Source organism: Nicotiana sylvestris, chromosome 9 (assembly GCF_000393655.2).
Source record: "Nicotiana sylvestris chromosome 9, ASM39365v2, whole genome shotgun sequence".
NCBI classification, from domain to species: domain Eukaryota; kingdom Viridiplantae; phylum Streptophyta; class Magnoliopsida; order Solanales; family Solanaceae; genus Nicotiana; species Nicotiana sylvestris.
In genome coordinates, this window is record NC_091065.1 from 53334615 (window position 1) to 53349280 (window position 14666).

The 14666-nt window shown below is 37.0% G+C and overlaps 1 protein-coding gene across 1 annotated transcript; it reads left to right on the forward strand.

Annotated features, from left to right (window-relative positions):
* The first annotated feature begins 10891 nt into the window (after positions 1 to 10891).
* On the forward strand, positions 10892 to 13664 carry LOC104210513 (transcription factor bHLH62-like). The gene is made up of 8 exons (XM_009759425.2): positions 10892 to 11761; positions 11836 to 12045; positions 12170 to 12235; positions 12329 to 12397; positions 12465 to 12536; positions 12619 to 12810; positions 13075 to 13174; positions 13301 to 13664. The coding sequence occupies exons 1-8, from the start codon at positions 11036 to 11038 to the stop codon at positions 13336 to 13338; spliced, it is 1473 nt and encodes a 490-aa protein (XP_009757727.1). The 5' UTR covers positions 10892 to 11035; the 3' UTR covers positions 13339 to 13664.
* Positions 13665 to 14666: the final 1002 nt, after the last annotated feature.

Genomic DNA, 14666 nt, shown 5'->3' on the forward strand with positions numbered 1-14666 from the left:
GCCTTAAGGCTATCTACACTAAGTTCAAGACAAGTTTACAAATGGCCCGAGCAAACCCCCACTCTGGGTCTGTTCTCAAAAGCCTAAAGGCAGTCTCCATTCCCGAGCTTCCGAGCGAATTCCCCCTCGAAGATTATCGCAGAGTCTAAAGGCTAAGTCTCGATTTGGGGGTTCAAAGCCATACTCTCATTCAACTCGAAGTCAGGGTCCCGACGACCCGAGTTTATCAGTCCAACCCGGGTTTGGTCCAAGGAACGGAAAATTCCGAGGGGAGCCGTGCTAATAAATCAAAGGTTAGAATAAATACTCACAACTGGGCTTGATATTTGCACCAACCGATGGAGTCATGCACTCAGATTCTACACAAGCATAGATAAAGGGAAAATAGTATACATTAGAGACAAATTAAAGAAGCATTTTTTGTTCACAAACATTCGATTACAAAAGCCCACAAGGGGTCTTTACACATGATTACAAAAGCCCACGAGGGTTCCTTATACAGAAACAAAGAAGCAAAAAGGTAAATATGCAAGAAAAGCCTAGAGTCTAATCTATTCTCGAGGGTTCATCCTCGGTGACAGTATCTTCGAGCGCCATCCCCTCGGGTATGCATCCTCGGCGGCAGTGTCTTCGACCGCCACCACCTCGGGGGTCTCATCTCAATTCTCCAGAATGATATCTCTAAGGGCGAAGATGAAGAAGAGGAAAGTGACGCAGAAGAAGCAGAAAGGGATGAGGAAGTGGCTGGGTGAAAAATCTGGTTAGTATGGGTCTCGCCAGCACCACTATTGCAAAGCCACTTTGTTACAGCCCAAATCCAGAGGGCCACGAGGGGCACCCGATGCCTACTCAACCGAGCGCCATGTACCTTATTTTTCAATAAGACTCGTCACGGCCATGATAGGCCATATATATATATATATATAATTAACAATATTAAAACTTAACTCACATATCTAATTCAAAAATGTTTATGTAGATACATAGGGACCGACAAGACCGTTGACATGTCATACCTAAATCTATACATAGGACACTATCTATAAAACCTCTAAGGGAACATGATCATAATATATAATTTAGGACAAGGTCCCCGACATCTTCACAAAACAAAGTAACATATATAGAACGTGACTCGGCAATACTCCAGGAAGATGTGGAGCTCACCAACCAAAAGATGATATCTGGAGGCAGCCTACAGTGGATGGTCCTCACCTCGCCTATCTACACCTGTGTGACATGAGACACAATGCCCCAGGAAAGGGACGTCAATACGAAGAATGTACCGAGTATGTAAGGCAGAAATGAAACGTAATAATAATAAGATACTATCTCGGGGAGAGCCGTAACAAGTAGAATAAAACCCATTCGTATATATAGATAAAACTACAATATAGTAGTTCTGATTACATCATTCTCGTGGCGTTAACTGCGCAACTGATCAGTGGTAACTGCCCGACCGGCCGTAGCACGGTTGTAAATGCATGACTATCTGACCGGCCGTAGCTCGGTGGTAAATGAATATGCATGACCGCCCAACCGGTGGTAATTAATGATACATAACTGCCCAACCGGTAGTAACTGCTCGGCCGTCCGTAGCACAGTAGTAAATGCATGAAGATGCATGTATCACTATATTATAAATAAGATAAACACACGTAGATACACAGTTAAATAGAACTATCATGACCAGATGAATGAAATTAAACCACTTAAACCTTAATCCATTAACTTGGAATCACCCATGTGAGTCTATTTTTTCATTCGTGGTCCAGTTCAGACTTTCCTCTCTTCCCACCACTCTTTCCATAAGTATAGTAAAGCATTGGCGCAAGCTTAATTAAGTTCACGTGAATGATCATACAAGAAACACTACTTTCCACTACATTTGCCACTTTTTAAAATTTCTTTATTTGTTTTCAATCTTATCCCCCCTTTCCCCAAATCCATTTGATAGATCAATCTTAAAGAAAAAAAAACTTTATTTCATAAGCTCATTTCATCTGGTTTTCTTAATCTTCTTTCTCAAGAAAAGGTCTTAATACGCGAAACTGGACTTCACCCAAGTATGCACAGTAAAGTTCCACACTTTTATTAGCAAAAAGGAAATAAGAGAAAAGCAATGATCATTGGTACGACATCTCTAGAGACACTGCCATTGAGATTAAAATATAAATACAACTCATAAACTTCAGCAAAGTAGAGGAAACTCAGTGAAATCCAATTTATACTAACCACATTAAACTATTGAAACCTTATTCAGCGCAAAAGGAAAATATTACGTTTACGTTTCGTTACTTGCATCATGCCAAAAGAAAGAAGGGATAACCTTAACATACTTGGGGTAGGGAAAACTACGTATAATATTCTTGGCGAATATTGCATCGTACTCTTTTATAACCACAAAGTTTTTGATGGAATTACACTTCTGTTCCTTGAATTATTTTAACGAATCATGCTTTAGCTTGTTGAAATGCTTTGAACGAATTTTTCAAGCTTCTGTTTGTTGAATTAATTGAGCTTTTGTTCTTGAAGGATTCAAACTAAGAAAGGATTTTGGTTCTTTTCTAATGAAATGAAAATGATCAGATTGTATGAGTCTTTTACCCATTAATTCCAAATGTTCCTAGTTAGCCACCTAGGCTTTGAATGACTAAGAGTCATTCTTAATCTTGTGTCCTTGTGCCACGTTTTTTTTGGGGGGGGGGTAAATTAATTTATTAAATTTTTCCACTTATTAGTTAACTGGGTAATGTCCTGTTACCCGGTAATTAATCAATTACCCACATAATTTAAAAATTATCTCAAATTACTTAAAATTCTACTTATTTTTAATATAAGTTATATATATACGTTATATGTTATACTACCGTGGTCATATGGTACTTTTCATGGTACTATTCATAATTATCGGGTATTATCGCTCAACCCGTATTTTATCCTAAATTGGCCACTTTCAACGAAACTCGTTTTCTTTAATTTGTGTACCATTTATCCTTCATGACACTTATTTCTCGCTTGTTATAAATAGCGTAAATACATTAACCTCAAGATAATCTCATCCCCGAGTCTATGTCAATTAACTGAAGACAAAACTTTTAACGTATGAAAACGTGAAAAGTAACATACTTCTTGAGACGTCACACTGGTGTGGGATGCAACAATTAGTAGATAGTACCACCTAACTCCACGGAAAACAAGAGGAGTGAGGCGCCGCACCGGGTAGACGGGGGAGGTGAGCAGCGATGTAGAGTCCGAACACCCCCCTGAGCAGCGGTGTAGAGTCCAAACATTTCCCTGAGTCAGAGAAAATTGGCCTCCCTATCTCCTCGTCTCAAGTCAACGATCACAGCACTAACAACAAAAACAACATCAACGAGTTGATGTGATCTCACTCGATAGGGAAAAGCCCAGGAAAAAGGCCATGGCGTGGCCAATGAGAACGCCGCCATGTATCCTTAAAGCCATGGACCTCAAACATGGTGGGTAACAATGAATGAGGATGGTGAGAAAAAGAGATACAAAGATATTGGAAGACACTTGGATAAAAGGTTTGTTCCAGGAGGCTCCTATTTATAAAAAGGGCGGCAGCGTAACCGACGACACCATTATTGTAGTTAGACCCTAGAGTAATAGAACCATAATGGATTGGTGAACAATATAAACTAAACATATTTTCATGCGTTTCATTCATTTACACATGTACATTGACCCATGACCAGATGGCGTTATATATATATATATATATATTATATTTATATGGGATATGAGAAAAGGTTACGGCGTTATATACGCACCACCACCTAATCAGCTGGTATACGTTGATAATTTTGCCCACAATGGCCAAGATAATATGATGGGATGCCCTCAGAGGATGATGATGTTATGAAACATGTACCTATGCACGACATGGCATCCATATGCATATTCATGATACTATAATTATTTCATGATTACAAAGTTATTCAGACTTATAGGTGGAGTCATTTACTCTATTTTTCCTTCATGTCTGTTATGTACTTATTTATGTGCCTTACATACTTAGTACATTATTCATACTGATGTCCCTTTTTTCCTAGGGACGCTGCGTTTCATGCTCGCCGGTCCCGATAGACAGTTTGAGAGCCCTCCAAGTAGGCTATCAACTCGGCGGAGGATGTTGGTGCGCTCCATTTGTTTCGGAGTTGCTTGTTTGGTTAGTATGAGTTAGATGTGTATTGTTTGGTATGGCAGGACTCTATCCCGACTTTATAAAAATTATGTATTCTTAGAGGCTTGTAGACAGATGTCATGTACGTAAAAGATTGTATGGCCTTGTCGGCCTATGTTCGGTTTTCAAGTGGTTATTTTGGTCTTAGAGGCCCATATGTCTTATGTATAGGTTGGTATCTTATGTTGTATTCTACTTATCCCACGGAATCCTTCCGGCTCAGTTATCTATGAAAGTATGCCATGAAAAGATACGTTATGTTGGTACTCGGTTGAGTAAGGTACCGGGTGACCGTCGCGGCCCAATGGTTTGGGTCGTGACAGAAGTGGTATCAGAGCAGTTCTGTCCTAGGGAGTCTACAAGTTGTGTCTAGTAGAGTCTTGATTATGGGTGTGTTGTGCACCACACTTATAAGCAGAAGGCTACAAGACATTTAGGATTGTCACTCTTTCTTCTTACTCTAGATCGTGTGGTAGAGCTCACTTATAAAAATTCAAAATTTGAAATTCTATTCTATTCGTAATAAGCTGATACCTACATCTGGAAAGAAGGTTGGAAAGAGAGATAGCTGTGGAAGAGCTGAATCAGAGGAATTGGATTTTTGTATGCCTACGATAAGTAAATGTGAGGTCTTTAGCAGATTATATGTGTACTGAAAGGTGTAATCTTCCTGATAAGAAGTCGTAAGACATGAATGACTATCCATCTTAGTGGTGAAGGTCAATGTGAGATTAAGAAGATAAATACAAGTTTTAACAAGCAAAAGAAGCAAGATGAAGAAGGGTACGAGGCGCCCAGTTAATGAAGGATAACAGTGTTTATAATTCAGGTAGATGAGCATAAGCTTTTTGAGTAATATTCAACAGTAACAAAGGTATATACAATTGATCACACCCATTTCAGTTATGCCGTGTGGGTGCTAACAGGTATAGTTAAGAGAAGGACGGGATATCAAGATCCCGCTGGGGTTAGGGTAACCCAAATTGGTAAATGGATTGCTTGTGTTAGTTGACATTGCCAAAGGATATTGCAAATGTGCTAATAGATCTCCTTGTGAGACACCCAAATGGTGTACTCTAGAATATTACAATTAGATGTGAATACTAGCATGATAAAAAAAAATTCAAATGATAGGCGCTGAAAGCCTGGAAGGGATAAATATTACCTTAAGTGTGACTCTCGTCCCTAGTAGAGCGAGGACGTTGAGCAACCCGAAGAGTCGATGTATGTAGCAAGGAGAGCTAAATGCGAAAGAATGGCATGTTGAAGTTTTCACAAGAAAAGGGATATGTAGAAATATTAGCAGAGTAATTAGAAGAGAGATAAGGAAGCATTATGAATAAAATGTGATACATGGATTACAACGGTAGATTAAAAAAATGATAGTATTGCAGAGTCTATAGTCAAGTGAAGGGAAATACGAGAGGTGACAAGCCTTGATAAAACAAGAGAGTATAAGCCATGAAGTCATATCCTTATTTCAAAAAAAATAAAAATAATAAGTTCGTAATTCCAATAAAACTACCAGAAGGAAAAGTTAGACCCTAGAGTAATAGAATCACAATGGATTGGTGAACAATATGAACTAAACATATTTTCATGCATTTCATTCATTTACACATGTACATCGACCCATTCTCAGATGTCGTTATATACGCGTATATATGTATATTATATTTATATGGGATATAAGAAAAGGTTACGGCGTTATATACGCACCACCACCTGATCAGCTAGTATACGTTGATGATTTCGCCCACAGTGGCCAAGATGATATGATGGGATGCCCTCAGAGGTTGATGATGTTGTGAAATATATACCTATGCACGACATGACATTCATATGCATGATACTATAATTATTTCATGATTTACAAAGTTATTCAGACTTACAAGTGGAGTCATTTACTCTATATTTCCTCCATGTCTGTTATGTACTTATTTATATGCCTTACATACTCAGTACATTATTCGTACTGACATCCCTTTTTGCCTGGGGACGCTGCGTTTCATGCCCGCAGGTCCCAATAGATAGGTCGAGAGCCCTCCAAGTAGGTTATCAGCTCGGCGGAAGATGTTGGTGCGCTCCATTTGCTTCGGAGTTGCTTGTTTGGTTAGTATGAGTTAGATGTGTATTGTTTGGTATGGCAGGACTCTATCCTGACCTTTATAAAAATTATGTATTCTTAGAGGCTTGTAGACAGATGTCATGTACGTAAAAGATTGTATGGCCTTATCGGCTTATGTTCGGTTTTCAAGTGGTTATTTTGGTCTTAGAGGCCCATATGTCTTATGTATAGGTTGGTATCTCATGTTGTATTCTACTTATCCCACGGAAGCCTTCCAGATCAGTTATCTATGAAAGTTTAACATGAAAGGATACGTTATGTTAGTACTCGGTTGAGTAAGGTACCGGGTGACCGTCGCGGCCCAATGGTTTGGGTCGTGACTGAAGTGGTATCAGAGCAGTTCTGTCCTAGGGAGTCTACAAGCTGTGTCTAGTAGAGTCTTGTTTATGGGTGTGTTGTGAACCACACTTATAAGCATGAGGCTACAGGGCATTTAGGATTGTCACTCTTTCTTCTTACTATAGATCGTGTGGTAGAGCTCACTTATAAGAATTCAAATTTCGAAATTCTATTCTATTCGTAATAAGATGATACCTACATCTGGAAAGAAGGTTGGAAAGAGAGATAGTTGTGGAAGAGCTGAATCAGAGGAATTGGATTTTTGTATGATGCCTACGATAAGTAAATGTGAGGTCTTTAGCAGATCATAGGTGTACTGAAAGGTGTAAGCTTCCTGATCAGAAGTCTTAAGGCATGAATGACTATCCATCTTTATGGTGAAGGTCAATGAGAGATTAAGAAGATAAATACAAGTTTCAACAAGAAAAAGAAGCAAGATGAAGAAGGGTATGAGGCGCCTAGTTAATGAAGGATAACAGTGTTTGTAATTCAGGTAGAGGAGCATAAGCTTTTTGAGTAATATTCAACAGTAACAGAGGTGTATACAATTGATCACACCCATTTTAGTTATGCCCTGTGGGGGCTAACAGGTATAGTTAAGAGAAGGACGGGATATCAAGATCCAGCTGGGGTTAGGGTAACCCAAATTGGTAAATGGATTGCTTGTGTTAGTTGACATTGCCGAAGGATATTGCAAATGTGCTAATAGATCTTCTTGTGAGACACCCAGATGGTGTACTATAGAATATTACAATTAGATGTGAATAATAGCATGATAAAAGAATTCAGATGATAGGCGCTGAAAGCATTGAAGGGATAAATATTACCTTAAGTGTGACTCTTGTCTCTAGTAGAGCGAGGACGTTGAGCAACCCGAAGAGCCGATAAATGAAGCAAAGAGAGCTAAAAGCGAAAGAAAGTCGTGTTGAAGTTTTCACAAGAAAAGGGATATGCAGAAATATTAGCAGAGTAATTAGAAGAGAGATAAGGAAGCATTATGAATAAAAAGTGATACATGGATTACAACGGTAGATTAAAAAAAATGATAGCATTGCAGAGTCTATAGTCAAGTGAAGGAAAATACGAGAGGTGACAGGGCTTGAGAAAACAAGAGAGTATAGACCATGAAGTCATATTCTTATTTCAAAAAAAATAAATAATAAGTTCATGATTCCAATAAAACTACTAGAAGGAAAAGTTAGACCCTTTTGTAATAGAACCACAATGGATTGGTGAACAATATAAACTAAACATATTTTCATGCATTTCATTCATTTATACATATATTGACCCATGACCAGATGACATTATATACGCGTATATATGTATATTATATTTATATGGGATATGGAAAAAGGTTACGGCGTTATATACGCACCACCAACTGATCAACTGATATACGTTGATGATTTTGCCCACAGTGGCCAAGATGATATGATAGGATGCCCTCAGAGGCTGATGATGTTATGAAACATGTACCTATGCACGACATGACATTCATATGAATATGCATGATATTATAATTATTTCATGATTTACAAAGTTATTTAGACTTACAGGTGGAGTTGTTTACACTATATTTCCTCCATGTCTGTTATGTACTTATTTATGTGCCTTACATACTCAGTACATTATTCGTAGTGACGTCCCTTTTTGCTTGGGGACGCTGCGTTTCATGCCTGCATGTCCCGATAGACAGGTCGAGAGCCCTCCAAGTAGGCTATCAGCTCGGCAGAAGATGTTGGTGCGCTCCATTTGCTTCGGAGTTGCTTGTTTGGTTAATATGAGTTAAATGTGTATTGTTTGGTATGGCGGGACTCTATCCCGACCTTTATAAAAATTATGTATTCTTAGAGGCTTATAGACAAATGTCATTTACGTTAAAGATTGTATGGCCTTGTTGGCCTATGTTCGGTTTTCAAGTGGTTATTTTGGTCTTAGAGGCCCATATGTCTTATGTATAGGTTGGTATCTCATGTTGTATTCTACTTATTCCACAGAAGCCTTCCGGCTCAGTTATCTATGAAAGTATGACATGAAAAGATACATTATGTTGGTACTCGATTGAGTAAGGTACCCGGTGCCCGTCGCGACCCGATGGTTTGGGTCATGACAATTGTCTTCGAAAAACGTACCGGCATGCGCATTCAATGCATCCTTGGGAGCTGGATCGGCGGCGACATTATTGCCTTGAAGAAAAAGAAGCAGCAATGCTTTGAATGGTTCTGGAGAGGTGAAATGACGTAACATCTCGGTTATCACGGAGACTTGCGTCATCAGTATAACATTATCGCGGGAAATTCAGAAAGATGGTTATCAAGGTCGTTTCTTATTGTTCTACTCTATGAAACGCGGGGACTATCTGTGTACGGTAAAATCGGAGGGTCCAATTTTCCATCGTTATAACGTCTCGAAGGCACGAAATCACGGTCGAGTTTCATCCATCGAGGGCTATCGACGCCTGACCTCAGGACAGTATGAGACCGACGTGTACGGAAAGAAAGTGGGTAGTTTCCAAGGCGAAGCTAGAGCCGACAAAATTTGTCAGACTAGTCTGAGCCCATATCGTGGCATTAACTAGGTGTCTCATCTCCATATCTTTGTAATAAATTCACTTGTGCTATATTGGGATTCCCCCTCTTATATAAAGGGGATCCTTGTCATTTTGTAAATATCTATTGCTCCATACTAAATATACAAGAACATTCTCTCTTATCTCTAACATATTCTCTTGATTTTATTACTTCATTTATTGCTCGTATTTATTGTATTCTACTAAAAGTTCATCATTTATTGCTTATTATTGGCCATAAAGAGCCGTCTTTGATTTATTTTTTAACTGTTAGTCTCCATCGACCATCTTCGATAGCTCCCAGCAGAGCTTCAGACTCGACCTCGAGGCCCTCGAATAGGCAAGCTCGAAGCCCCGATTGCCTGCGATTCGGTTTGATTAACATCTCGTTTTAAGCTCTTATTTCGTTTCTAAGTCTTTCACATAACATCAATTGCCTAACAACTAACATAAAAATAGATCACATATTTTTAGAATTACTAAATCAAATTTAATTGTTATTACCAATTTTACGGTAAACAGTAGTGACATTCAACCTAAAGTTAAAAGCATTGATCATGTTCTATTTGACGTATTAACAATTGATATTAACTGACTGCTGGTTTTGAGATCATTATCAGTGTAAGGTGGTATATATGCAACCTTCCTTTCTTTCTTTTTTTATATAGGACAATTACCTTGATTTAAATGACTGAATTGAGCTTTTGTTATTCCTCGCCAACACCGATCGATTGCTTACGCTCGTTCTCGCTTTACCTTTTTAGGTACTCATCCTCTACTTGGTTTCCGAGTTTAGGATTGTTAGACAGAGTTGGTCATATTGGTTCCTACATTAGTATAAACCCCATTGAAAAAGAAAAGAAAATACATAATGAAACAATAATACTTCCTCTGCTCTTGCAGCATTTAGTCGGTTAAAAATATGAAAATAAATAAATTTGATAACAATTTAACTTAAATATTTTAATTTACTTTTAATGAATTTTTTTTACAGCTATATAATTGATATGTCATTTTTCAAACCACATGTTTCAAAGTATGTTAGACAGATAAATGTTATAGTAAATATATTTAAAACACAAATTTTAAAAAAATTTCCTTCTTTTTTAAATTCTATTTTCAGTCAAACATATATCCGTGAAGGAAACTGCGATAATCTAAACTCATTAGATAGCGCATAAACCGTAAAACGAGAACTTATTTGTTCGCGTAACGGAAGCGAAAATAACAAACAAACCGCGGCTAAAATCACTGGTCGGTGATGGTTGTCACGTTACAATGGGGAGTTCATCTGAACCTAGTATTTTCAATTTAAATTATAAAGTATAAATTAATATGTAAAAATAAATTTATAATATTGTGAACTTATAAAATTCAAATTTTGGATCGTCAAATTAGGCCACAAAACGAAATCATCAAGTTTCTAGTACTAGACCAGTAAGCATTCTAGCTGGAACAGAGACTCGAGAGCTTCTATGAAAGGCGAGTAAGAAAAAAGTGGTAAAATGTAAATCGGTCCTCCGACGTTGAAGGCCCGGCAATTCACCCCCTCCCCCCTATTTTCCCCTTTTCCCGGTTCCACAGTACAGTCTGCCCCTACTACTACCATTTTTCTTGAATTAAATATACAAACGAAAAAATGTCAAACACAACTTCCTTTTCTCTCTTTCCGCCTATATAACTTCATCGTTCTCATTTTCTTTCCCTCCCCCTTTTCCTCTCTTTCTCCAAGTTAACATCTCTTATTGAACTTCATTTTTCTTAAAGCTAATTTTATTTCTATTCCATGGAGAAAGATTACTTCATGAATGGTGGAATTACTAATCCACCCCTCCAATTCGAACCCACTATGACTAACTGGAATTCCCTACATTCAGGGCAGTCTTCTGATTTTTTCCTTAACCCCAATTGGGATCATGACTCTACACATCAATTTAACCAATTTGACTCCACTTTGAACTCAGTAGTGTCTTCTTCTCATGCTGAACTAATTGGTAAACTAAGCACAGTTTCTAGCTCCTCTCAACCGCCATTCAACAATAATAATATTAATACTAATAATTCATGTTACACTACACCGAAATTACACATGCCCAATTTGGGAAATTCAGTTCCTTTAAATCCTCCATTGCCTGCTGTCTCTACTGATCCTGGTTTTGCCCAAAGAGCTGCTAAGTTTTCTTGTTTTGGTAGCCGTAGTTTTAACGGTAGAACAAGTCCATTGACACAGAGATCTGCTCAACAATTGGAGAATGGAAAATTGCCTAGAGTTTCGAGTAGCCCATCCCTGAAGCAAGCTGGATCCCCTTTGCAAACCAAGAATTCGGGCCAAACAAGGATGGAATTGATGTCTACAAATTTGGGCAGGCCTATCACTAATTCTAATGAGTCTGTTTCTGAGCCAAGTGGAGAAACAGGGCCAAAAACTCCAACTGAATTGAATTCTACTAGAAAAAGAAAAACAGCTTCAAGCGGGAAAACAGAAGAAGCTGCCCCTGCTAATGGAAACATGGTAAGAATTATTATAATCTTGATTTGCTTAATTAATACAATTAGTGGCTAATCAAATTCAAATTTTCATTTTAGGGTGATGATAATGCAAGAACAAAGCGATGTAAACAAGTAGTAGTAGAAGGTAATGAGACAGAAAATGGAACAGTTAACATGGAGGAATCAAAGGGCAATAATGAAGGTGATGAAACTCAAAATCAAAAGCCTCCTGAACCACCAAAGGACTATATTCATGTTAGAGCAAGGAGAGGACAAGCTACTGATAGCCATAGTCTAGCTGAGAGAGTAAGCATTGCAACCAATTCTTCTGAAAAAAGAAAATGTTATATCATGAAATCACTTGTTGTTTCAAAATCCATGTTTTCTTGTGTTAACAATCTATAATAATTGCTTTTTTGTGTTTAATTAGGTACGACGAGAGAAGATTAGTGAAAGAATGAAGCTTTTACAAGATCTTGTACCAGGCTGTAATAAGGTAATTAGTTAAACAAAATTCCTTTTTTATAGCATAATAATAATAATAATAATAAGTCCTGTTCTAACGCAGAGCAAAATTTGTGTCTACTAGGTAACAGGAAAAGCATTAATGCTTGACGAAATTATAAATTATGTACAGTCACTGCAACGACAAGTCGAGGTAAATTTCACAAGTAAAATTGTCTACCAAATTATAAATTTCATGAGCTAAATACATTCTTTTGTAGTTCCTATCCATGAAGTTGGCTTCAGTTAACCCAAGTTTGGATTTTCCAGCAGAGAATCTTCTCCCAAAGGATGTAAGTGTCATAGTAATTCAACGACTTCCTTTTAATTGATATATGGCATTATCTAACATGCTAAAGCAATTTCTTTTTCCAGATATGTCAACCAAATGGCTCTCTGCCCCAACCTGTTTTCCCAGTAAATTACCAACAACCCCGGCAACAACATACTGATATTCCTAATGGGGTACTAAGCCAATGCTCGGCCAACACATTAGATAACTCACTGTTTCGCACTCTGGGAATGCAATTGCCTTCCCTAGATGGACTTGGTGAATATCTTAATCAGGTGATTAGCCATTCAACCATAATTCAAGAACGAACTTATATACGCACAGTATAAAGAATATTATTTAACATTATCACTGTATTTGATCGATTATAACAGCTAACTTGCCTTACTTTTCAGTTACCAATTTCACTTTTCATCGACAACTGCTACCTAATAATGTATCTTTTAGGTGTCAGTGTACTTTTATAATGTCAATATATATAAGTTAACCAAACAATTTTCATCAGTAATTTGGTTGTGACAATTGCTTGATTTATCCAGTTCCCTACAATGTGCGAGGATGACCTGCAAAGCATTGTGCAGATGGGATTTAGCCAAAATCCCAACAAGGATCTGACATTGCAGTCACAAAGTTTTCCTGGTAAGAAAAGAGGCAAGTTTTGGTTTCTTTTCTTTTATGTTTTTCTATTTTTGTCAAAATTTAAGTTGATAATGATGAAATCTTGAACTTTTGATTAATGAGTATGTTTTCTTTCTTTTGATGCAGGGCCTCATCAAACGTCTCACATGAAAATTGAGATGTAGTTGTCCAAATATTAAAAGCCCCCCGCAGGAGATATTAGGCTGCTGTATATAGGAAGTAATTTTTAGTTTAATCTTCTTCAGAAATTACTAATTGACAATATTAGATTTAGTTTTGAGGATGACTTTCCTTAGTCCTCTTAATGTATAATTGATTTGGATGTACTAATTTTTTGCTTTGGTAAGTCATGAGTATTTATTGTATAATCTTAATTAAGATCGAAGAGTCATTTGGGTGCAAAATCTTTAACAGCACCATATTGTAAGATATATTTCTTTGTAAAGCAATGAGAAATTCAGATATTATTATGAGTTTTCATTTTGAGAAACATTGTCCATTAACTCTCATATCAATTGACAAGTTACACTCAAATGTTCTAGAAGATTTGCTTATGGTTGATGTCAAATTATACAACAATTAAAACCACAAAATTTCTGGTAGTTATGATTATTTAGGTATGTTGTAACCAGCTGTATAAGTGGGGCTCCTTAGTTCTCTTTCAAAAGTCTTATATGAATGATTAGTTACAATTGATTTTACTTGAGATGGGAGTCAGCCTTGATTTTTTTGGCACATTTTCTAGGGCAGTAGTATCAAAAAACTTACATTATTGATATATTTTAAACGATTATAGTATATTATTTTCTTTAAGTTACCAAATTAGGTTTACTAGTGATTATTGCATATTTTTCTAGATTAAAAAATTATATAAATATATACCAAGCATACACAAAAGTTAAGCTCGTGTTCTGTAAATTAGCCAGAAACAGAAGCTTCCGTTCATCTATTTTACAGTGGTGCAGAGTACTAACTGAAAAACAAAAAGAAATTAGGAAATTGGGAGTATGCTCTCTTACTTAATTAATATTATATAATTATATTAAGGGGGACATAAAAAGAATCCCAGGTTGGCAATGGGTGAGATTCTGACTAGACCCAATGAATGAGAGGACTTTAATTATCCTTCTTATTCTAAAATATAAATGAACAGGAAAAAGTTAAATGGAGTAGTGGAGTTCAGGTATGAAAAGATACCCTTTAAAAATTAGATTAATCATTTGATGGAAAGAGATTAGGAAAAATCAAGTTTATGGGGTTTAACAAAAGATTTCTGCCTTGCAGCCTTATCTTATTTTAATAAGGAGGGTTAGTTCCATTATTCTCTCTCTCTCGCCCCCCCCCCCCCCTCAAAAAAAAAAAAAAAACCATTTTTTTAATTATCAGAAAGATTCTTTTAATTTGGTCGCTCTCTTGTATCATAAGGGTTAAAAAAACAAATTAATAATTATTATATTTAAGATCTTAGAGGAAACATATTATTTTATGAAAA